General features: G+C 37.1%; 1 protein-coding gene, 1 long non-coding RNA gene and 2 pseudogenes across 2 annotated transcripts; 1 reads left to right on the forward strand and 3 right to left on the reverse strand.

The window, feature by feature from the left end:
* Positions 1–6,114: 6,114 nt before the first annotated feature.
* On the reverse strand, positions 6,115–15,002 carry LOC120183429 (annotated as a pseudogene).
* An 847-nt stretch (positions 15,003–15,849) lies between these two features.
* On the reverse strand, positions 15,850–17,859 carry LOC120183456. The gene is made up of 4 exons (XR_005521942.1): positions 17,684–17,859; positions 16,972–17,007; positions 16,764–16,822; positions 15,850–16,641 (listed from the first exon to the last, which is right to left on the reverse strand). It is a non-coding gene; the product is annotated as an uncharacterized LOC120183456 (long non-coding RNA).
* A 3,656-nt stretch (positions 17,860–21,515) lies between these two features.
* On the reverse strand, positions 21,516–23,527 carry LOC120183455 (annotated as a pseudogene).
* Positions 23,528–24,079: 552 nt separating this feature from the next.
* LOC120183430 (transcription factor DYT1-like) lies at positions 24,080–25,057 on the forward strand. Its single transcript, XM_039188129.1, has 5 exons — positions 24,080–24,091; positions 24,202–24,222; positions 24,318–24,455; positions 24,542–24,892; positions 24,974–25,057. The coding sequence occupies exons 1-5, from the start codon at positions 24,080–24,082 to the stop codon at positions 25,055–25,057; spliced, it is 606 nt and encodes a 201-aa protein (XP_039044060.1).
* The last annotated feature ends 908 nt before the right edge of the window (positions 25,058–25,965 follow it).

Consider the following 25,965-nt stretch of genomic DNA (forward strand, 5'->3'; position numbering starts at 1 on the left):
ACAGAGAGACATACTTTTGATTGTGCCCAAGCTCCTCCAATAGCATCTTCAACCAAATTGCTTCTTTACTGGTTTGTGTAGCTGCTACATATTCTGCCTCTGTTGTGGACGTAGCCACAACTGACTGCAATTTTAAAACCCAGCTTACAGCTCCACCAGCAACTTTGAACCATATCCTGTAGTAGATTTGCTTTTATCCAAATCCCCTGCATAGTCAGAATCTACATACCCATTGATTAGTAAGTTTGATCCGCCGTAACATAATGCAACATTTGAGGTCACTTTGATGTATCTTAGGATCCTCTTTACAATATTCCAATGCTATTTGCCTGGATTCGCCATGTACCGACTAACCACTCCCACTGCTTGTGCAATGTCTGGTCTTGTGCATATCATAGCGAACATTAAACTTCCCACTGCTGATGCATACGGTACTCGAGACATCTCCATCCTCACTTCTTCACTGTTAGGACTCATATTGGGGATAATTTGAAGTTAATAGGAAGAGGGGTAGAAATTGGCTTACAATCTTGCATGCTAAATCATGACAAGATTTTCTTCAAGTAATTCTTTTGTGAAAGCCAAATCTTCCTATTACTTCTGTCTCGGTGAATTTGCATCCCTAGAATCTTGTTTGCTGATCCCAAGTCCTTCATTTCAAAATCCCTAGCCAGTTGTGCCTTCAATTCTTCAATATAATCTTTGTTGGGTCATGCAACCAACATGTCATCCACATACAACAGCAATATAACAAAATCGTTATCACCAGACCTCTTGAAATAAGCACAAGGGTCTGCATTAAGTCTGTTGTATCCAAGGCACATAATGAATGAATCAAATCTCTTATACCAACACCTCGGCGCCTGCTTTAGACCGTACAGAGATTTGTTCAACCTGCAAACCAAGTTCTTCTTTTCATCTTCTTCAAAACCTTCAGGCTGGAGCATATAAATCTCTTCTTCAAGATTTCCATGAAGAAAAGCTGTTTTAACATCTAGCTGTTCCAAATGTAAATTCAATGTAGCACACATTGCCAAGACTACTCGAGCTGTTATTAGTCGAACCACAAGAGAAAAATTTCATTGAAATCAATACCTTCTTTCTAAGCATATCCTTTGACCACCAGTCTTGCACGATACCTCTCCACTTGATCATCACCATTTCGCTTGATTTTGAAAACCCATTTGTTACCAATTGGCTTCCTTTCTTGTGGTAGTGGCACAAGGTCCCATGTATTATTTTTATGAAGGGCTTCGATTTCTTCTTTCTTGTGGTAGTATGCAATATTACCTTCTATAACATAATCTGAGTGCCAATTGGGACGTCTTCTCACATGATCTGATTGACGAGTTGTTGGAGCTTCAGAACTCTCTGGTTCTTGTTCATCATGTGCTGGTTCTGCTTCAGAAGAATCTCCTTCTTCAAACTCTTTTTCACATGTATCTGAGTAGTCTCTGACTTTTCAGCGCTATCATCGTCTTCTTTTCTTTGTAGTTTATCTTCTACAAAGATAACATCCCTGCTAATGATCACTTTGCAGGCAGTGGGATCCCACAAGCGATACCCCTTTACTCCATCAGCATACCCCAAGAATTTGCATTTCCTAGATTTTGGATCCAGCTTTGAAATTTCTTGGGCGTTGTACATCACGTACACAATACTTCCAAATATATGGAGGTTTGAATAATCAACTGGTTTACCAGTCCACATCTCCATTGGTGACTTCAGCTCTATTGCAGTTGATGGAGCTCGATTCACAAATAACAGGCGGTATTGCTTCTGCCCAGAATGATTTTTCTAGGCTCGTCCCTCAACATTGCTCTTGTTCTTTCTAACAAGGTTTTGTTTATCCGCTCTGCCACTCCATTTTGTTGAGGAGTGTTCGCCACTGTGAACTGTCTTTTGATGCCTTCTTTCTTGCAAAAGTCATCAAATTTTCGCTTGTGTATTCTCCTCCATTATCTGTTCTGAAACACTTGATCTTATTTTCAGAATCAAGTTCCACCCGCGCTTTGAAGTTTTTAAAAGTTGAAAACACGTCTGACTTCTTCTTAATAGGGTACACCCAACATCTCCTGGAGTAGTCATCAATAAATGAGACAAGTATTTTGCTCCACCTAGGGACGTTACTGGTGCTTGCCATACATCAGAGTGAACCAATTCTAGAACACTTTTGCCTCTAGAATTTGATGTGTTGAATTTCAACCGGTGCTGCTTACTTGTTATGCAATGCTCACACAAAGGAAGTAATACCTTTGTTAAGCCTGGAAGTAGCTTTTGCTCCACAAGGACTTTCATTCCTTGTTCTGACATGTGTCCAAGTTTCTGATGCCATAGCATTGTCGAATCTGAACTACATGAGGCAACAGAGGCTTCTGCTTCTACCAAAGTCTCTCCCTTCAGCATGTACAAGTTTGCAGCTATTTTTTCGCCTTTCCGTACCACAAGCGCTCCACGGAACACTTTCATGATTCATTTTCGTGTTTCAATCTTTCTTGCATTATTATCCAATAATCCGTAGGATAATAAATTTTTCTTCAGGCCTTTCACGTGCTGCACATCTCGAACAACTTTAATTGTTCCGTCATACATCTTTAATTTGATGGTTCACACGCCAACGATCTCTAAGGCATGATCATTGCAACTATAAATAGATCCTCCTGAGACAGTTCATAATGATGGAACCATTCTCTTCTTGAGGTCATGTGATATGTTGCTCCTGAATCAATGAGCCATATATCTGCAAATCGTTTTCTTCCTTCCACGGTGGTTGACGCTTCACAGCATAGAGCATCTCCATCATCTGAAGTGTTTGCGGTATTGCCTTGTGGATTGGAGTTTTTATTTAGACTCTAACAATCCTTCTTCAAATGACCCTTCTTTCCAGAGTTGTAACCCTTTAAATTCTTCTTGCTCCTCGACTTCGATTTACCATGTTTGTGACTGCTGCTTTGGCCATGTTCTGTTGATCTCCCTCTCATCGTTGTCATCGTTGTCAACGCTTCTGCTTGTTGCAGATTTACTTGTCTGTCTTCCTTGTTCTTGCGTCGATTTTTTTCTTGTAGAACAGCAGCTGCAACATCATCAAAGACTAGACTAGTGAGATTACTGTTTGTCAAGTTGATGATGAGTTGATCATACGAATCCGGTAGACTTTGAAGTAGAAGTTCAGCACGTTCTTGTTCTCTATTTTACAACTTAAGGATGTAAGCTGAGAAAATAAAGTATTCAGTGTATTTAAGTGTTCCGTCACTGAAGTAGATTCTGGCACGGAGAGTGTACAATTTTCTCTTAAGGAAAATTTTATTGTGCAGTGATGTGGCCTCGTACAATTTGGTGAGATAGTCTCATATCTCCTTAGTTGTCTTCTTCTCCTCGATGCTTGACAATACTTCATCTGCTAATGCTAGATGAAAGTTTGTCATAGCATTCCCGTCCATTTCGATCCATTTGTTGTCATCTGTGAAATCCACTGGCCTTTCACTAATACTTACTAGACAACCGTCTTTCCTCAGGATGGCCTTTATCTTCAATTTCCACAATGAGAAATTTCTCCCATTGAATTTTTCAATATCAAATTTCGTTGCCATAGCTTCTATTATTGATAGCTCCCACTATTTCACTATCGTGAATAGTTCTTTAGAACCTCAAAGAATGGGTAATATTTTATTTTCTTATGTTGGAGGATCCACCTTTTGGTGGCAACCACAAAGACAATAAGCAGATATTACACACTCAAATATGGCTCTGATACCAATTTTGTTGCGTAAGACGACTATCGGATAGAGCAAAATCGCAACTGATAATTTGAGAAAATAAAAATGAAGATAAAAAGAGACAAAATTTACGTGGAAAACCCCAAAATAAAATAGGGTAAAAACCACATGCAACGGTAGAAGAATTTTACTATGAGAAAATAGGAATTACAACCTCTCTCGATCTACCAAGGAGAAAACAATGATAATTCTCTCTCGATAAAAAGGAGAAAACAACTCTCAAGAAACTCTCTAAATTCTCTCTAGTATTGGAAGAAAGCTAGAATGCTTTGGGATGGTTTTGAAGCTAAATGAGCTGGGGTATTTATAGTTGAAGCTTTAAGGACTAATTTTTAAATACCCTAAATTACAATGACTAATTGCATAGTTTTACCATCCAAAATTTTCAACAATTTGGTGGCCAAATTTGACCAATTTTGCCACCCCATTAATACCACCAAATTGCCACCCATAATATTGACAATTGATGCAATTTAGTGTGCCAATTTTCAAATCTTCGTATTTTCTGTTCTGAACTGGTAAAGACTTCTAGAGACACTACTCATCGGTCGTAGTTTGTCAAGTAAACACCGGTACAATATACATTAGGTGCCTTGTTTGTGCTCTGAGTGTAGTTTTAAATGGAAATGGAAACATTATATGGTATTATTGCAACAAAGTTGGAAGAAATGCAGATGCTCTTAATATTTTCTAAAACTCAAGAATTGTTCTTGTGTAAGAAACGACGACTATCATACTTTGTTTCTTGGTCCAATTCCCCCGTTGCGCATATATTTTCATCTTTCAGTTAAGAAAAATCAACCTTGCCTTTCAAGTCCAGATCGAAAGTAGTTTCTTCTGTCTCAGCACGGTAGGTATCCGAGTGAACAACCGGGGGAGCAGACTGTTATGAGTAACCATATACACTTAAAACTGTGGACCCTAAACATTCAATTAGTACAGGTCCGGTGGTTGAAACTTTAATCAGAAATTAAGCCGTAATGAATATACTCCAATCCCCTAGCCACGTCCAGAGCTATCTGAACCTTCAAATTCCAACTCAAAGGCTCAAACTTTTCATCTGTATTTTGCATCCTTTCTTATTGTTGTGGATGACGAAATCAGCTTCATTCACAATGAAAACGCTTATGGACTTGAAATCATTGAACTTGCAGGATAATATCTGGTAAAGCAAGAGTATTTGATTTCAGGACAAAGCATGCATGTTTGTGTTTCTTACACGGGGTTGTTATTTCATTTTTTTACCATAAAAATGCAAGGCAAAGCTTTCATTGCTGATGTAGACATAAATAAGATCTCCAGGTTCCTAAGGTGTAACTTCCGAGAAACAGAACCTGGGAACAACCTTCAATATATTTTTTAAGATTTGTTTTTTTATATGGTATGTAGTAATTATAGGGTAGTATTTGTTTGGAAATTTTTTAGTTATCGATAATATATACATACCTTACAGTTATTTGAATTCGGATCTTAACATAAATGCGTTTCCTTGTTCAGATGATATAGCCATTTATGGTGGTGTAAAGAATGAAAGAAATGAAAACTTGTTTATTACTTAATTCTTTGGCAGTTCCGCTTCAACGAAAGACCGATAATGCTAAGTAGTTAAAATGTAATTTACTACTCTTGCATAGTAATTTGTATAATCTTCATTTGAGGCCCAGTTATTTATCAGCTGGGAAAAGACATGGTTCCCAAAACTACAAGACCAAAAATCATTGCTTTGAGATCCAATTTTTTGGCCCATTAGGGTATTCGGGTTTTTTATTTAGCCCATTAGGATATCCGGTTTTTATTTTGGGTTCTATAATATTTTTTACAGTTTCTAATAAAAAATATTTTATTCAAACTCATCATCTCAAGATGACAAGTTCCATCAAAATATAATTTTTATTAAAATTTATCACATCGAAGTAAAAAGTTTGAATAAAATATTTTTATTAAAACTCGTCACGTCGAGGTGACGAGTTTCATGCACTGTAAAAAATATCGTAGATCTCAAAATAAAATGTACGTGTCCTATTTTGCAAAAAAAAATTCGGACCGTCATATTGGGGCAAAAAAATCCTTGAGATCCCATCCCTTCGTAGAAGAGGAAACTACGTTTTTTTTTTTTTTTCGTCACTGTGGTTGTTGCAGCAAAGATGAATGTAGTGACACCATAGAATTGAGAATTCCAAAAAGAACTCAAAAAGAAAAGCTTTATAACATGAATGACATCTTGGGTAATAGATGTACAGTTTGATACATAAATTAATCAACTACTGCCAGCAGTTTCATCCATTCTTATTGTTGGTCTGATCATTACGATTACAACACTGAAATAACCTTGAATCTCTTTTCTTGAACATGTTCATTTTTTGTAACAAATGACCTGCAACATATAAAGATACATTTTTCATCAAAGAATCTATGAAAATTGAAGATAGTAAATCATCTAAATTGTTTTGCTTTCAAGTTATTTCACACGGTGATCTCAAATACTATGTACTTCAATCCAGATACGATTTATTTTCAAGAAGACAAAGAATTCAGCTTTTTCTCCAGCATTTTGGCTCTCCTAAATGCATCCAAAGCCTCGGTTTGTTTGCCTGACCTTTTCAAGTTTACTGCCTTTACCTTTTCTGCCTTAATCCGCTCTTCTAATTGGATTCTCTCTGGGTCAACATTTTCACTTTTTGCAGCAGCCGCTTTATGAGCTCTGGTCTTGCTGGACCATGAGCCACAACACTAGAATCATCCAATCCAATTGCTTTCAGGGCAGACAAAAGTTGAGGATCGAGAAGATCTTCAACAACTACATCATCTACTGGTTCTGCCCCAATGCCAGAAGACTTTGTTGAATCATGGGCACCTAACTCTTCCAACTGGGCTTCAAGAGACTTAGCTAATTCAAACTCAACTTCCGCTTCTTGCATACGACCTTCTCTTCGCAGCTTCAAAGCCTTGCGTTTATGACCGAGGGATTCTTGTTGCAACTTGAAGCGATCACGCCCAGACAGTGGTATTGGAGCCAAAGCTGATGTACCCTGCTCTTTTGCTGCATCAGAGCGAAGGGTGGATGTAGATGTTGACACATCACTGGCACCAAATTTTGGAGTGCCATCTTCTACCGTACTCTTCTCCAGCAGCTTTGCCTGTCGAAGTTCTTCCCAAGCCTCAGCCATTTTACCATCTCTCTTCAAAGCAAGTGCCTTCTTCTTGTGAGACAATACTGCTTGCCTTAGCATATGTTGGCTGTTCTGAGAAGTAAATCCCGGAACTGAACTCACGTCAAGCAAATATGATTTCTGCTCTCCATTAACCAGTCTACTTTTTCCAGTGGTATCTTCATCCTTTGTTGTAAAATTTTCTTGTGAAGCCAATTGAACATCAGGTATCTGTGAACTTGTCAGGTCATCGCCAGCCAAAATCCAATACTTTTGAAGAATGGTTAGATGGAGGAGAGAACTTGATAGTTTCTCCAACTTTTCTCTGACCACCTAGAAGTCTCGCTGCACCAACAGGATCCCATTTTTTCACCAAGGGTTGGTTGTCTGCTAGTGGAGTGGAGGCTTCAGAAAATAATATCAACCGGCCCTTTCTTTACTATCACTTCATTTTTCCAATTCCCAAGCCTCTCATGGTTATCAAATGATTCAAAGCTCCCGGATTTACTGTCCTTGGACAAGTCATGCACAAGCTCACATTTTGAAGCTTCCAGTTCTGCCATTTCAGCTTCTAGTACCTTTGCCCTCTGCAACAACTCAGCCTCTTCAACTTGCCCATTTCGTCGAAGGGAAAGAGCCTTTCTTTTCAAACCCAGAAGTTCTCTTTGGATTTCCCCTTTACTTCTTGGTGGTGAAACTTGAATTCCTGAAGAGGATCTATTGCAGGATGGATGGCCAGAACGTAAGGACTCATGGGAAAGATTTTTAGATTCCTCTTCTTTCATGGTTACAGATTGAACTTCTTCATCTTTCCAACCCAAATTCTTTAGCATCGAGAGCATAACTGAATCAGTCATGTCATCCTCTGTAACATTCTCCTCCTCTTCTTCTGCTGAACCTTTACGGGCGGGAGTAGTGGCTTTTTCTTTTGGAAATTTCGATTCACCCACTTTCTTTGGTGCCTCCAACTCTGCCATTTCAGCCTCTAACGCTTTTGCTGTTTCCAGCACTTCCTCTGCCTCGTCAGTATTTCCTTGACGCCTCAGAGAAAAAGCTTTTCTTTTCAACCCTAATAGCTCCCTCTGTATTTCAGCTTTAGTTCTTCTAGATGTCTTAGTTTGGATTTTAGAAGGGACATGAATAGAAGAAGATTCAATAATTTGCTCAGAATCTTTTTGTTTAGCATCTTTCACTAAAGAGTTTGAAAGCGCATTGTCATTATCAGTCCAACCTAGGTTCCTTAGGATTGAAAGGTACGTTGGATCATACATGTCTTGATCTGTAACGTCTTCTTCAACAGGCAGACTTTCTGATACATTTGGATGCTCGTGTTTCAAATCCTTCCCCTTACTGAAATTAGTCACATGTGCAGTTTTCTCCATTTCTTCAAGCTGCTGCTCGAGAATCCTTCCATTCTGAAGTTCTTCATCTGCTTCATCCAATCTTCCTTCCCTTCTCAAAGCAAGGGCATTCTTCTTAAAACTCAGAAGTTCTTTCTGAACCATCAATTTACCCTTCGATGCACGTGTCAGATCCAAGCCTTTCACAGCATCAACATTTTCATTAGCTGTTGAATTCTCTGGCTGAGAATTGAAACTTTCAAGGTCTTTCTCAAGTACTTTTGCCTTCTTTAACTGAGCCATTGCCTCCGCAACATTACCTGCCCGCTTTTGACTAAGAGCTGCTCTCTTTAGTGAAAGAATTTCATTTAGTAGTGTCTCCCTTTTAACAGGAGCGGACTGCACCATATCGTCTTCAATAGGATTAGAATCTTCAGTCCAACCTAGCGATTTCAGAGAAGCAGCTATTTCTGGATCCTCCATATCCTGATCAGTTAAGTTAGTTCAAGATTACTATCAATACCAAGATCTTCAGCAGCTCTAGAAAGGTAATCAAAATCAAGGCTTTGCATATGCTCATCCTGCATTAAATTTCATCTTGTTTATCGTTGTCCATAATACGGATTATTGCTGATAGCTCATCATCGGGATCTTCAGTGCCAACTAACAGTTCTAGTTCTTCAAGTTGCTTCTCTAAGACTTTAGCTCTCTTCAATTCTTCCTTCGCTTCTGCAAGCTTCCCTTCACGCTTCAGCATAAGAGCCTTTTTCTTAATGGCAACAACTTGGGTCTTGTCCGTGCCATGGCCATTAATCTTCTTAGGAATTTCTCCAAGAAGAGAAGAAAGTTCACCATCGAAACTCAATTTTGTGGACTTTTTCTTATCGTCATGGAAATCCATATCAGACCATCCCAATTCCCTTAGTTCAGCAGCTAGGTCATCCTTATCCCTACCCACCGGATTACGGACCTTGTTTTTTGTGCCGGATTCTTCAGAGACTTCTTTATTGAGGATCCTGGACATGTTGCTGGATTCCAATCTCTGTTTATTGTTTTTCCTTATATCGTCTCCAACGACTCAGCCTGCCACTCTAGCTCCTTCCCTCTCTTAAGAACCTCATGATTCTTTCTTTCTTCCAATGCTTGCTGGCGCAATTTCTTGGGACGGATTGACCCCATATCATTCTGCATACACTGATCAACAGACTGACTTTCATGCATTTCTCTTCCCCTATCATGACCGGAAACTACTTGCACATCGGAACCCATAGCACCCCTAGTTTCCCTTTGAATGCCGGAAGTCCTTTCATTGTTTAAAGCTACTCCCCATGAAGACGATTCCTTTCCATCAGCCCCTATAATCCTCTTCAAAATGTCATCCTCATCCTTTAGAGCTGGTTTCAAACTACCTGCACAAAACCAATTAATATTGAGGGTATTCCGTAGTGATAACTAACAAAGAAGTGAACCATGAAAACACTTATGTGATGATCAAAAAAGAAATTATACCTCGCCCAGCTCTACTTTTGTATCCATGACGCAACTCGAATCAAGCAGCCTCTTCGAGCTTTTTACAAGGCTCGCACACGCGTACCGACGAATCACCGTGTCCACGCAAAACCATTCTTTGCTGAGGGCAACCACTGCAAAATATGCCCCCACACTTTCGGCAATGATGCTGATAATGCAGTGTAAAAAACCATCAATAACAATAGGAATAACAATCACAAAATTAATCATACATCTTCACTAAGTAACCAGAAAAGAATCTCAAATTCCAATTATCAAATACAGTCAATTCTATATATCCAGAAATTCTTGCACTAAACTAAAATAACGAAATTTCGAGTATAATTATAACCGAGAAAGAAAAAAGTGCAAATTTCGATATATGAGTATTGAATTAGAGAGAATAAAAGACAAGAATCAATGAAATAAAGAAGAGATCAAAAGTAAAACCTTGCGATTGATGAACGTGAAGAGAGAGGAACATCCTTGGCAATGTGAAGTATCGACCTCCCAAGTAGTCCCTCCCATCCGATCTTCCCTAACATCTCTGCTCTTTTATTCAAAAGCAAATAATCAAGATAGAAAGCATGTTTCAGCCTCTGCTTATTGTTTTCCTCTTTGGGTTCTTATTAGAATTTCTGGGTAGACTTTCCGCGGAGAGATGAAGCAAAAATATTGCAAGTCCATGTACTTATCTACAAGGAAATGGTGTCTTGCAAAAAATAAATGATTGCCATTATTGTTCAACTTTAAAAATATATAGTAAAAGTATTACAACAAGTTAAATTATAAAATCTTTTTATTTGACTTAATTATCAAATAAGTGCTCAAACTATCTTTTTTTTTTGTCAAATAAGTATTTACGGTTTTTTTTATTATTTGGGTGCCTAATATTACAAATTACTCTTTAGGTACCCAGGTCGTCAACGCCGTTAGTTTTTTCCCTTAAGTGACATGTGTCAACACCTAATATTTTAAAAAAACTTATATATATATATATATATATATATATATATATAAAAAAAACATAAATTTTGAAATAACCCCTAAACTTTGAAAAACTTTCATTTCAACATCTAAACTCACGTTAGTCGCCGCCCTTTACCGTCGAAGAAGCTCCACCCGGCCTTCCCCCCCGACCATAACCCCTAGGAAATCGTGATCGGTTGACGATCAATCGACCACATATCGATATTTTAAATCTCACGAACCCTAATGAAAATTGTGATCCCAAGGGATTTCGATGATTAATCAGCGAAAACTACGACGACTATAACTAAGATGATGTCAAGGACAACATTAACGACGGTGGTGGCGGTCGGAAAAGGCGCCGGATTAAGGTTAGGATTTAATATTTTGGAATTGTTTTATAATATAAGATAAGTTAGGGTTTTTTATAAACATAATAATATTTTTAATATTTTTTTAAAAAATAAATTTCAAAATTATCAGGAGTTGACACGTGACACTTAATGGGAAAACTAACGGCATTGACGACCTGAGTACCTAAAAAGATAATGTTTGTTAAGTTAGACACATGGATGGGTCAAAAAAACCTAAGCACTTATTTGGCAAAAAAAGCATAGTTTGGGCACTTATTTGAGAATTAAGCCTTTTTATTTTGATCATATTATTATTTTAGTTGATTTAGAAAAATATCTTTTTATTATTTTTTATTTTTCCATCATTAAATTAATGACAGTATGATAAAACATTTAAAAGTTATGAAAACATTTACGTTTATATTTATAAATATACTCTAAAAAATTTTGAGCTTTCAACTTCAAGCACTAGGAATGTCGGGGAGCTTTAAATGTCGAACATACCTTGTATTACTCCAGAATAATAATAAATAAATAAATAAAAATTAATTTTTTGGGTAAATTATGCGCTTAGTACCTAAACAATCAGTTTCAAACCATTTTAATACCTAAACTTCTAATTTTTTTCAAAATCATATGTAATGTTTAGTTTTTGTTTCATTTTAATACATTGTCGTAAAAAACTAAACAACACTGCATTTTTTATGGGTACATTTTATCATTCATCCTTAACCATCTTCTCACTCCTATTTTGGTACTAAAATTTAAAAAAATCAATTTAACTACTCAACTTTCAATTTGCTCATATTTAATCACTCTAAATTATTTTATTAATAATTTTTGACAATATATTTTTTATTATTATTTGTTAATATATGATTAAAAAAAATTAAAAGTTAAAGTGATTAAATTAGGTGTAATTTGAACATTAAGTAATTAAATTAAAAAAATAGAACTCTAGTGACCAAAATATGAGTGAGAATAGTTATGTGATAAATGATGCAGTTTACCCATAAAAATGTGTCATGTGAAAATCACTTGTTTAGGTAGTAAACGGATAAAAACTGATAGTTTAGGTACTAAATGCGTAATTTACCCTTAATTTTTAGTTTTTTTAGATTTAATTGCATCATATATCCCCAAATTATTAAATCTAATTTTAAATTGGTCCTTAAACTTTTGAATATTTCAATTTCATTCACAAACTATGAGTATCATTTTAGATTGGTACTAATTTCATCACTAAATTATGGTTCTCTTTCTAAATTTGTCTCTAAACTTTTGAATACATTTTTTCCCCAAACCTATTGACAATGAACGCTTAAATATCTTGTAATCGCTAGTGCTCAAACTTGAAACTTCTAAAAATAACAATCATCCCTTTAATCATTGATCTCACTTTTATTTTTCTAATACAGAAGAATAAGTAATAGTTAACGTGACCCATGCATATCTGTCTATAAAAGCATGTAGCTCCTTTGGCGGTTCCACCAACTCAATGGTTCCAGAGGACGACCACGGCTCCAACCAGCTAAGAAATCAGCAGCAACGTCTTGTTCCTGATGCACATGTCGCATTTCCGTAATCCATTCCCAGCATCGAAGCTCATGAATACCATTTACCAATGCACTTCCAGCCAAAGCCTCCGACTTGCGGTGCCAAAATCTTCGTAACCTCCAAATTATCCGTTTCTAGCTCCACACGACGGAATCCTAGATTCCAGGCACTCAAAAATGCCATGAATGACCCAATTTCGCAACAAGAATAGAACAACGACCTAAACTACGAGAAAACCCAAAGATCCAAGTACCATCCGAATCACGAATCAACCCACCTGCAGCTACCATATCATTGGTTCTAATTGCCATTCAAATCACGAATCAAACCACCTGCCATATTGTATAATTTAAGTATATTTATACATAGTGCTTTTAATATTTTAGCTGCATTTATATCACCGTCACAGCTTGACTCCATTATCAAAATTGGTCCATACCATTGCATTTATGGCTCTCTCTCTCTCTCACCACACACGCATACCAAGATTCAATAAATAATTAATACCTCATTTTGCTGTCCCTTATTCATAGTTAATCATTAGTTCTTGATTTAATATCCTCATTCTCCATGGAAAAGACAGAACCATGATCATTCTTTACAAAATTTCAGACAAAAGAAAATTGCATTTACATTAGCTGGTTTCATCCTATACAAGTATTAACCATCTTTCAAGAACACAGTTTTGGTAAGAATCTAGCATTATTACCAAGATTGGATAATCTTGTTCTTGGAACATTTCCTATCCGACTCTGCAATATCCCACAGTATTTCTCCAGTTCTGTTACCCTGCATTGCATTCCTTGCAGCTTGAAATCCAGTTGCTCGGCTTTACTGGAAAGGTTGATTCTTTTTGCATACACGAGGATTTGATCGGAACTCGCCTCATCTACACTGTCCTCGCAAACGATGGGACCGGTAGAAGGTGTCACCGTCGCGGTGGTTTTGGCCCTCGAACAAGCTTTCAAGCTTGGACTGCTGATTAATGAAAACTTGTATTGCTATTCTTGAAGGGAACTTCGAGTCCCGAGCCAAATGTCTCAGTGCATCTGTTGAGAGCTTTGCATAATTAAGTACAGAGCATATTCTCATTTTCTTTGCCTCACATAGTCCACCATGAACCTGTTCAGAAATTCCATCAATCAAGTAACTCCGGCTTTCGGATTATTAACAATCCTAATAACCAAGAACTAATCTCATTCCAACATAAGCAATCAAAATAGAAAAGCATCTTCCTAAAATTTTAGAAATCTAAAGTGATTCAGGGATAGCAATACCTCTAGGTAAATGTCTATGGCTTGAAAAACCTGTCATGGGATTCTCTTGCATCATCTGGGAGCACCATGACTAATGCTGCAAACATGGAAGGGTTCAGGTGGGAATCTGCAGCCACTTCCATGAGGAACGAGTCGACCAAGCTAGCAACTTTTTTTAATCGCATGGCGGACACGAAACAACTTCCTTCTTTGCAAAATGCTTTCACCAGCCTCAGAACCAGATTCACATCATACACATAATCTCTCCTGTGTGGGGATGGGACTAGCAGAAAATCTATGGTTGCTTGATCCAGTTGCAAACCAATAAGATTTTCCAAAATGGACTTGTAATGTGTGCTAATTTTCAAGCTTGAAGCAACTCGAAATATCAAATAAGAGCTTGCAAGGAAGGCAGCTCCTATTGAGCAAAGAGAGCAGATTGATTATAACCTCTATGATTTTGCACTTTTCGGTTAGGCTGGCACTGGGAAATCTCGATCTTTGATAACATAAGAGGAATTTACTAACCGTATCATGATTGATATTCCGGCTTATCATCGTTCTTACTACCTTGTCAATCAAATCAATACTCAGAAACAGAAGATCCTCAAACCACCAAAATATTTGAGGAAACTGTTTCTGATCCTCAAACTGGAATTCTCTGAAGACGACACATAAGGGCTGGCAACACCAGAGAGCCAAGCCTTCCTATAACACAATCAAGGACCTTATGTATCAACGAAGAATTCGAAGCAGAAAGTAAATTTTGACACTCTTTCAAAGCTACAAGGAGCTCAGACCAGGTCCAGAGACCAATACCATCCAGAGACTTTCTTGTTTGGTTTAACAAACAAGGCCTGGGGCCATCGTCACTCTCCATCTCCATAAATTGCGCAGCGAAATTTAGTAGGACTACATCGGTGGGAGTTATCTTGGTTCTTCCCTTGTTAAAGCAAAACCTTGCCGCTAGCTCAAAACCCTTAGCTCCCTCTTGGAAGTCATGAAGTACCACTTTCAGGTTCTTGGTGTCATCCATCAGATCACCTAACAAATTGCTGAATCTACCAGAGAAAGATGCAAGAATCCTCTGCATTATTAATGAAAAGAAGAAACATTGTATGATATTTCAGTTCACTTTACACCAAAAGGCCAAGCGGTTACCAACTCAACAAAAAGATATGAAAGTATAAGTGCACCAAATAGTATAAAACAAACCTATAGAGAAAATTGAAGAATATTGCATTCTTAGGCAATCGTGTTGAGAAGTTGCTGTCAACAATAAATTTAAGAGTGGTCCTGTTTCTTATGTAATCTAGTGGGGGGACCAAGATCCTTGGTGAAAGGAAATAGATTACAAAAACCAGAAGAATCAGAAAAGAAGGCCTAAAAGAGAGTACAACTAGAGTCAATATCCTTATATCCTCCACTGGAAACAAGAAAAATAAAGGATTGAATGGCACTACACAGTAACACTATTTACCTTGTCTACCATGAAATTTTTGTCAGTTCCACAATTGACATCCTAATTCAAGATCACTGCAGAGAGCGGAGTGGCATTGTTGAGATAAAACAAGAGTGAAAACTGAGAACCCACAAGAGTAAAAGGAGGTTTGTGGAGCATAGACAATAGAAAGGTGCTGTGTCCGAAAGGGGGAAACTTTTGGAGTTTGAGCCAAACGAGGAGAATAAAGGACAGGAAGAATGATGCAGCAAGAAGGGAAAGTGAGAATTGCAGAAAAGTTGCTTGTGTGAATAAGCTTCAGCTGAAACTGGCATGCTTTTGGTTGGTCAATGGACAATTGAGCATAAGAGACAATTTGTAAGCATATACCAAAGGATTGGCTAGTGAGAAAGGAGCGGGCTTTTTGAAAACTCTATAAAACTTGGTACCTATGAATTAACAAAGACCATCTTGATTTTGCAAATTTACCCTCGGGAACAGTACCAATAAATCTGACAAGCTTGGTATGTTTTCACGTTACTAACATTTTCCTTCAGAGTGCTTAGCATACAGCTATTTCAGCCAGGTTAGCCGAGTATTGAAATAAAAGTAGCAAGAGATTGTGAATCACTTGAAAAAAAAAAATGAAAGGGCGTTGCAATTGATTTGGAATGCCATTTGTTATAAAGTTTCTTTTAAATTAAAAAAAAGGAAAAACAGATCAACTGCGTGAAATCATTAGTCATAACACAACTGCAACCACTGACATTCTAAAACCATTTAGGCAGTTAGGGTGACACAATGGACTCCTGTTAAGGCAACAACCCTCTCAAACTTTAGTAGCCATTTCTGAGGCCTTGGAGTGGACCATCAGCCGAGAAAAAGGCATTGGGGCATGGCCGGGAAGAACCTTTTGCCCAACATGCTGATTATCTCTTTCATGATCTGAGAATGGTTTGGAAAAGGCTTGAGCAAGCTCCAATGCTGATGCTGCTTTTCCATAGCGCACACCAGCTTCAGGAGAGACTAGTTGAGGCTTCTCAGCAGGCTTACACCAGGTTTCAGGTGAAGGCTGCCTCCTGCTGCTGTTGCTGTTGTCTTTCAGTTTCCCTGTCATTCTGCAGTTTCCTTACCCAGCTCCTCCTATGCATATCAACTCTTTCATTGTGAACGCTGTAGTTCCTCTCAGATTTCTTCCAGCTCTCTGATCAACATAAGGATCTCACTCTTTCACCATGGCGAGGAGCTGCTTGCTCAGCAAACTTTTCACTCCTCATAACATTATTTGACCCTTCACACGACAATAAACGATTGATGAAGACACGGTACATTAAGTTTCAAGCCAATTAATAACAAACCAATAGAAAGAAAAGGGCCAAATGTCATAACAGTACAAATATAAGAAATGACTACCTATCAGGTTGTTGGCCCAGCTCATGGCTGCTGTCATCAATCCCTCTCTCCTTCCGAACCTGAGAAACAGACCACGATACTTCAGGTGTTAGAAAACCAGAATAATAAGAATAATAATAAGTGTGAAGCTATAATAAGAAATCAAACTATTCACATAAAAATGAAAAAAATATTAAACAATGCAATAGCATACAGGAGAGATACTCACCATTTCTCGTGGACAAGCACCACCAAACACACATTTCTGCATCAGTAACACTTAGCTAATAAGTAGTACTAACATAAGTGACAATTTTTCCAGAAAATAACTAAATAAAAACACCCTCATCCATCAAATACTGCAGAAGTTGATAGGACATGCAAAGAAAAAAAATGAAGCCATTATATGTACACTACCCTCCCATGTAGCCAAGTGTGTGATGCAATCATGCAACTATCATTCAAGTAATGACAGATTAGTTGTGCATGGCAACCTAACAAACAAGTGAAACAAAATTTTAGAAAACCATTCACTTTTCCATTGTTATAGTTGCTTCATGATAAATTTAAATGTGAATCAATGATTCACAGTTAAATTATTCCCACAAATAATGATCTAATAGCTAAATCAAATCCCTATTTAGTACTATGAGACTATTCAATTCCAAATTGCAAATGGTCTAGTTTAGCTAAGATCAAATCCCTATTTAGTACTATGAGACTATTCAATTCCAAATTTGCAAATGGTCTAGTTTAATGCTCAGGGATATTCCCTAAAGAAATTACCCGATGTCAATTTTCTAATGCATTACTTTTCTCACTTACATATTAATAGTTCTGTCCCTCGACCACAGTAAATTATCAATTACTAGATAACAGAAATACACATCTATAACACACTCATACAGAGTAACATAATTTGAAAATAGACACATACAGACCTTTCTTTCCCGATGTTACCCTCCAATTGATCAGTGGCTGTGAACGAGGCTTCAAATTCAGTTTAGGACGCTCATTATCTGGTTCCCATTCTCACTGCCAGCTGAACCAGGTTTTGAAGTATTCACATATCCATAAAATCATTACCAATTCCAGCATGACCAACAGCGGAGCACTTGACCATGCTGCTCCTATTACAAGGATTATCAAATTAGGAGAGACAAAACGAATGCAAGCTTCAATACGGTATCACATCAAATACTGTTTAGCATCAACAAGGTTATTCAAGATTATCCAATGGCTTGGTGTGAGGAAGTAACTTCACTTGGGCCGGTCAGATGCTTCAGATGGCAATGACAGTGATGGCTGCGATTAGAACTGCCAAATCTGCCATCTTCACGAATTGATTGAGTTCCTTCGCCGTAAGTTACTGATTTATTTTCTGTAAACTTCCAAATAGTTAGGAAAACGGGCTCGTCTCGTAGTCTGGTAATGCCTTTCTACCACCCTGTATTCCATCTCAATGTCAGTCCCCTTTCAACTTGCCTGGCCAACATCGCATCAGAATACCCCCTCCCAGCCATTGCATTCATTCTGCTGTTTTGTCTTATCATCACAACCCTGGGGATGCAAGCCATTTTCTGTTTCCGAGTGTTTACTAACATCAACATCTTTTGATGCAGAACAGATTGCTTTGACTGCCATCGACACGAGGAAACCTTGTCAATAGCAATAGCATGAACCAACTTCGAGATAGCGCTTTGTTCAGCATTAGCAACACTCACAGTCGCCACTTCCTAGCTGCCCCAGAAGCCGCCTGCCTGGTTCCCCCAGACACTCTACTAGAGTAGAGATTCCCTGAACCACTCGACATTGGAACTACCGGAGCTGACAAATATTGACCCGAAACCCTCCCTGCATAAACAGACTCCGGCTTCTCCAGGACTAGCCGGAACCCCAAAACTCTCATACGGTAATAGTTCTACGAGGGGCAGAACCCCCATCTAAGGGCTTCCTTTCATCCTCGTCAAATAAACGACCAATATGAACTGGCAAAAAAATGGAGTTTTATCATCAAAATGCCTCGTTGCAGGTGAAGAATTCGAACGGCCACGATTATCAGGCCGCCCTACTGGGTTCCCACGATGTTGCTCTATCAGAACCTGAACGAGTGGCAGGCCTAAACAGTCCTGTACTCATAAAATTCGATTAAAGCAGATCCGAAGGTTCAAAATTTCGGATTACACCCAAAAAGCATAAAATCATAAACAAAAAGACATAAGAGAAAAGAGGAAAAGAGAATCAGATTCAAATGGAATTTGAAATTTGGGAATTTACACGCCAGGGAAGAAGGGAGAGGAAGATCAGATGGGATAGAACCGCCATGAAAATCTTTAAAGTCATCGTGCTTCCAGGGGGTTGCCTCTTACTCTATGTTTACTATACAAACAACACCAGCAAATATCTCTCCCTCTCGGCTATGTTCTTTGATTCTTCTTCTTCTTGGATCGGTCACTTATTAGGCATCAAACCATGAGCAATTAAATTACGAGTTTAAGGATGGAACTTTGAGGTGAACCAAAGCCTGTATTGTTTTGGGCCAAATCGTATAACGAGAATGTGAAATAGTTGTAATAATTGGGCCTAGTTTTACTTTGGACTCAAAGAATGATTTTCCCCCATCCATTGCTAATTCATTAAAGGGATGATAATTATTTTAGAAGTTTTAATATGGTTATAGGAATGTTTGAGCGTTTATTATCAAATAATTGAGAGTATTTTAAACAGATATTATCTACAACTTTCCATTGATTAAGATTATTAAAGAAAATTTTGTCATCGCACTAATATTAAAAATATATAAAATACTTTTATTTATTTTATTGATTGATTATTCTTGAGCATAATATATTCAAACTTAATAAGTTTTGAATCAAATATAAGATTTTATAATAATTTTGATATTAACTGATGATTATTGTCTTTTGAATTGTTGATGCCATAATATTAAAATCTTGATTTTAATTTCTTTAAATATTTAATTATGATAAGAGTACGTCTACGCCATGGTGAATTTCTTCCTCTGTTACATGATGAAATTTATTTTATTTTTTATTAAGTTAATATGATTAGAAAATAGTATCGGCTAGAAGTACTAGGGATCCAAAAATATTTTTCAGGGTAGACACACATATGTTAACAACATAAAATTTTTAAATGAGACAGGTACAAATAAAATTTCAGGGTGGAAACCGTCCGTAGAATAAGTAATTTATCGAAGAAAACTCAGATTTCAGGGTAGTCACTATCAGTAAAATAAGTAACTAATCAAAGAAAATTCGAATTTTAGGACGGACACATGCCAAGCCGTGGCTCCGCCATTAAGAAGTACTTTTAACCATTTGACAACCCAAGCTAATTATGGATTTATAAATTGAGATCACACTAAAAAAAATTCTGCATATTTGTTTAGTGTATGGAACATTCATGGTAGCATATAGGAAACGAGAAGAGGTTGTAGTGTACGAATCAACGATATTTTTTTCCGTGGTAGGACATTATACGAGTAGCATTATGTGCATCATTTTTTTTAACCATATCGATGATTGACTAATGATATTTAAATAAATTGTGTCAGAATTCATCAATTGATTTTTAATAATAAAAGAAATATTGTTCTTTTAAATTCGAAAGTTATTAATACGATATATGTATCTTATCGATAAGTTAAATTTTTTAAAACATATGTTATTTTTATAATCACTTCAAATTATTATATTAAGATATTTTTATCTCTAATAGGATGTACATATAATATTATGTGTCACATCACTTCAAGTTAAGCATGAGTTAATTTTTCTAACATTTCATCTTCAAAGAAGAGAGAATTACCGTCTCTAAAATACTTGTATGCTAATTTAAAAGATTAAAATCATAAAGTTCAAGATTTCAACAACAATATTCAAAATTTATATAAAATAGTTCAAGCATTATTATTTAGTGTATTTTTTTAATGACTTGACATGAACGACCTATCGATGTTGAGTTATTAAATTTTATATCAATTTTAATTTCATTCTAATAGTGTGATAGAAGTATGATATCAATTTTCTTCTTCTTCAATAAGATAAACTAGATGGAACAATCAGAGATTAATTACACCAAGTGATCCTCAAGCAATCATCAAGATTCTAAATTAGTTACTAAATTTCAAAACATTCTAATTCAATTCTTAAAATATTACTTTGTATCAATTAAATCTTCCTGTCAGTCCAACCACTACATTAGATATTAAACTAAATTTAATTTGATCTAAAACATATTTAAAACACGTAAATTAAATTTTAAATTCGTACATAACTACTGCATGGACAACTTGAAGAATAATGTCAATAAGATTTAGGTATTTTATGAACCCATCATATTCCTGCCCACAATTTACAATACAAGGCAGATTAGCTTCTTTGTACAATTTGCAATATATATATTAGTCGGCTCACCCTTGTCAGGTAAATTCCATGCACTCATAGTTCGCAGGGAAGATTTATGTAATCTTTATCCTTAAACTCCTAATAAAGATGATCCGTATTTGAGGTCTTAATGACTATTATGATGTGTTTTTATATTTGTTAATCTTAAAATTACAAAAATTTAGTCATGAATATGCACATTTTCTATCAATTTAGTCATGATTTTGAAAAAGTTATCAAGCACAAATTTGTATATCAATAATTATGCAAAATCTTATTTAGTTAATATGTGAATTTATATCACAACAATATCAATTTTAAAACAGATTTTCATGCCAAAACTTAATGACGATATCTTGAAAAATAAAATATCCAAATGTGCAAATATGAAACTTGAAAAAGGAAAATAACATAAAGTTATTGTAATGCTGCACCTAAGGTTCTGAGCTGAATTGTAACGATGCCAACACCAGGGGTTTCAACAATGCAGAGTCGAAATCAACAATCGACGGTACAGGCATAACAGTTAGAAGGCAACCATGTTTGTGTCAATGTCGTATGTCCAAATTGCATCAACCGAACTTCAACTGTCAAAACAGAACCATGTGGTTATGGATGAAATTCAAACTGATATCCAACCTATTGACAGGGTTCTTTGTTGAACTTGTCCAATATGAGGCCTAAAACAGATTGAAGCTAAGATAAACTAGATGGAATAAGCATAGGTAAATCGCACCGAATGATACCCGAACTATCATCAAGACTCTAAATTGAATACCAGGCTTCAAAACGTTCTAATGAAATCATATTTGGACAATAAATTCAGTTTGAATCTAACCTGAAACATATTTGAAACAAATGGATCAAGTTCTGAACAAATAAGTAGCAACATGGACAGCTTGAATCATGCAGTGCCAATAAGATTCAGAACCATTTTTTAACCCTTCAGATCCAAACTATTCATGTAACAGATATACATGGTTACAAATGTTCCACATCAAATTTAAGCTGACAGTTAACGTCCAAGCTAATGGCTAGTGGAAGAACCTAATGATACGATACTATACGAGAAGGACACGGGTTATTTTTTAAGGTTTTGACCAATTTAGAAATCTAGATCATAATTGAGAGTGTCTGGTGCAATAACCGAAGAAGCATGTAACATGAACATAAAGGAAAAAAACAAAAAAGTCATGGGGAACTATATCTCTTACAGTCCCATTCAAGGTCAAGGGAATTTCAGCCTCAAAGCAGATCGCGATAAGCCTGATTCCACAAATTGTATAGCTTCTTCAATCCTCGACTCTTTAACTAATTTATCTACCAATGCAGCCCCAGATATGATACTAGATCCATAGCCTCCTTACAAATCTCAGTTGCCATTTCAAACTCATTCTTCTTCCTAAGGAACGAAAGAACTGTAATGTAGGTAACCCGATCAGGTGAAAAACTTTTCTTCAGTTCACCATACCACTTCATCACTTGCTCTAAATTCAGCATTACAATACCCTGTAATCAAGCAGTAGCTATGAACATCGGGTTTGATTCCTTTGCTCTTCATTTCTTCCCGTAACTCAACAGCTTCCGATATCTTTCTCTCATGAACCAATCCTCTTAACTTGGTATTATAAGTCCTAGTATCAGGGACAACATTCTTCTTTTCCATCAATTCCCAAATTTCCTCTCCGTCGGCAATTCGACCCTGGAGAAGAACCATCAAGCAGAGTGTTAAACGTTACAATATCAGGCTCTAATCCTTTCTTCTCCAATGTATCAAACACTGAGACTGCTGAATCCATAGAACCCATCTCACAATAGGCCTTAATAACTGTGTTATAAGAAATCAAATCCGGCTGGATTCCTATCTTTTCCGGTAACTCTTCTAGCAATTTACCGACGTTATCAAACTTCTTCGAATGAAGATACGCCGACAAAAGGGCGTTAACAGAGTTCACAGTACGTGACAGTTTAGTTCAGGCATTTCATAGAACAATTATGCGCATGTTCGAACATGCCAGCTTTCCATAAAGCATCATGAGGCGGATACGAAGCCTTCCTGGGAGATATCCTGGTACTTCTTTTGGTGCTGGAGGATGTCATCGATCAACGAGAACTGTTCTGCTGACGCTAGGCGTTGAACAGTGACGGAATAAGCTTTTTTGGAGTAGTTGCGGAATTTTCTGGATTCAGAAGATTTCTTGAATCTGTCGGCAAGCTTTTTGAACTTGCGAGGGTCGGCTTTGGGTTTGGAGGAGTTTACGGCGGCGGCGGCGGCGGCGGGATTGGAAGCTGAAGAGAGAGAAGGGTTAAAGAGGCCAACCAGACGGCGCATAGAAGTGGCTCCCTTTGCTCGGCTCATTTCTTTCCCCGAAGTGTACAAAATTTTGGTCCTAAGGTTAGGACGTGAGATATCAAGTGGCATTAAACACACTTTTTAGTTTAAAGCAACGTTTACTCCCTAAACTTGGTATTGTTTCTCAAATTGGTCCCTAAATATTTTCCACATTAACCTCAAGTTTTACTTTTTTTTTTTTCTCATCTGTAGTCCTGATGATTATCAGAGCTTCACTTTGAGGTTAGATACAAAATGACAGTGCCAGGACATGCATGTAGAGGGTTAGAAAATTGCTTCTTTTTGCCACTTTCTTTCATTAAAGGACAAAAGATACGGTCATGCATGGCACATTAAAGCCACTTGACACAAATACACAACTTTGGCATGCCTGGAATTGCGCATCTTGTCCTTGGGGCTTTAAGTTTGAGCATGATAATCTGTACTTTCAAACTTCAAAATTGAACCCAACCAAAAGCCTCACACATTTTGTACTTTCCAGTCAACAATAGTAACTGCTAACTAACTGCCTAAAGACATGAAAGTAACGCTCTCCATAAGTATTCGATTCATTAATCGATTAATTCAAATCGAATATGAGAGTTCAGGTTCAATTTCTATTCTTTTCATTGTTGCCTCCAACAAGCAAACATAACTGCCAAGATTCTCCCTCTTAAAACGATGTCCTTGTGAACTGACAATCATGTTTATAAAACAGTTACCAGCTATAATTTTGCCGGTTCTCTCTCCACTCTGCAATTTTTTTACATATCAGCCTCCATGGATGGAATTCTTAGGGTCCGAGTTAAATGAACTATCCATGAGGCCTAGCAGAGGAAGACCGGGGAGAGAAGGCACGGAAATAAAGACAACAACTTCGTATCGAAGAACCTCCACGCCGAGCGAAAGAGGAGGAAGAAACTCAGTGATAGACTCCTAGTTCTGCGTTCACTCGTCCCAATTATCACAAATGCAACTACCTAAAAACCTCAATTTTTTTCCTATCTACTAATATTGATCACATTGTTTTAACTTGGTTTCTTGATTCATGTTTGTAGATGAACAAAGCAACCATAATCGAAGATGCAATTACTTACATCCAAGAGTTGCAGAAGACTTCAGATGATCTCAGTGAAGAGTTACGTGAAATGGAAGCATCATCTGAAGGAGGAGGAAAGCAAATGGAAATGGAAGGTGATGCTGCTGATGAAATGGAGAAATGTGGCATAAAGGAAGAAATTAAGGTGACCTACATTGACGGGAACACGCTTCTGATCAAGATTGTTCTACAGAAAAAAAGGGGTTGCTTCACTAAATTGATAGAAACCATGGACTATCTTGGCTTCGAGCTCAGTGAGACCAGTGTCACCACTTTCAAAGGAGCAATGCTGTTTTCATCCTGTGTACATGTAAGTTCCGAATTCCAATTCCGAATTCGATCTCCTGAAAATTGGTTATTGAACATGTTGGCTTCTGTCATTGATTTTCAGGGGAAATTTGTGGATGCTCTAATGATTGAACAGACTGAGTTGTTGTTGGATATGATCAGAAGCAAGGAAGGAAACACTTGTTGAAGTTTGATTGATTTATACTATAATCATTAGTGATTTTATTTTAGATGATGAAGTGATTTTAGTTAATCCAGATGATTAGTATAATACTAGTTTTTCCATAAAAAGAGTTTATTAAATCATCATTATTTTTACATCATATTTACAAATACGATCTAAAAATCAAATCCCTCTTCTAAACAATGAAATCTTCACTTCTGGAAATCAAATCCCTCCTTCCTATCAAACTTCTCTAGCATAACTTCTGCATTTAACAGCAACGGAGAGCACTTAATTATAACCAAGAATAAATCATTATAAGCCAATCCAACTATATTAATGAGAATCAATAAAGATTAAAGAGAACCAACATCTATTATGTCGAATAAATAAGTGTTGGGATTTTATTTTAGGATATAATACGATTTGATTCAGAATTTAGTCGTAATTACTTGGGTATCAAAATTAAGAATACCTTGAGGCATGCAAGAAGGAGGGACTTCAAAGAGAGAAAGAGAGAGTTGCTTATGAGCAACACCAATGTCAAACAATATAATCCCAGGAGAAGGATCATTGGCAATGATACATCTAACAGGCAACCACAAAAACAACTCTTCCTGTGACAGTCCTTCGAGCCCCACGAGCCCACCATACCTAAGGTTGGCTGTTACCACACGATCAAAGTACACTCTCCCGTCAAACTCCGCCATGCACGAACTTTCCAACCGCACTTCTAGACGACCGTCACGGTCGAGTTGATAGGACTTAACATTGTCCGGGAAAATACCGACCGGCAAGCCTCGACTCCTAAGAAGATCTTGTATGGTAGTGGTAGTGGTTATTAAAGGGAGAAGAAGGACGAGAGTAGTGAATACAAAAACAGGTGTTAGGGTTTTCATAGGCATTGTTGGGTAAATTCTATGATAGGATGT

This window comes from Hibiscus syriacus, unplaced genomic scaffold, assembly GCF_006381635.1.
Source record: "Hibiscus syriacus cultivar Baekdansim isolate YM2019G1 unplaced genomic scaffold, ASM638163v2 tig00112762_pilon, whole genome shotgun sequence".
Taxonomy (NCBI): domain Eukaryota; kingdom Viridiplantae; phylum Streptophyta; class Magnoliopsida; order Malvales; family Malvaceae; genus Hibiscus; species Hibiscus syriacus.

What these genes read in the sequence shown, in the direction of transcription:
- LOC120183430 (XM_039188129.1), top strand. An exon ending in TACCAGCTATAATTTTGCCG is followed by an intron (nt 24,223 to 24,317) that starts GTTCTCTCTCCA and finishes GAGGCCTAGCAG; the next exon opens with AGGAAGACCGGGGAGAGAAG. An exon ending in TGTTTTCATCCTGTGTACAT is followed by an intron (nt 24,893 to 24,973) that starts GTAAGTTCCGAA and finishes ATTGATTTTCAG; the next exon opens with GGGAAATTTGTGGATGCTCT.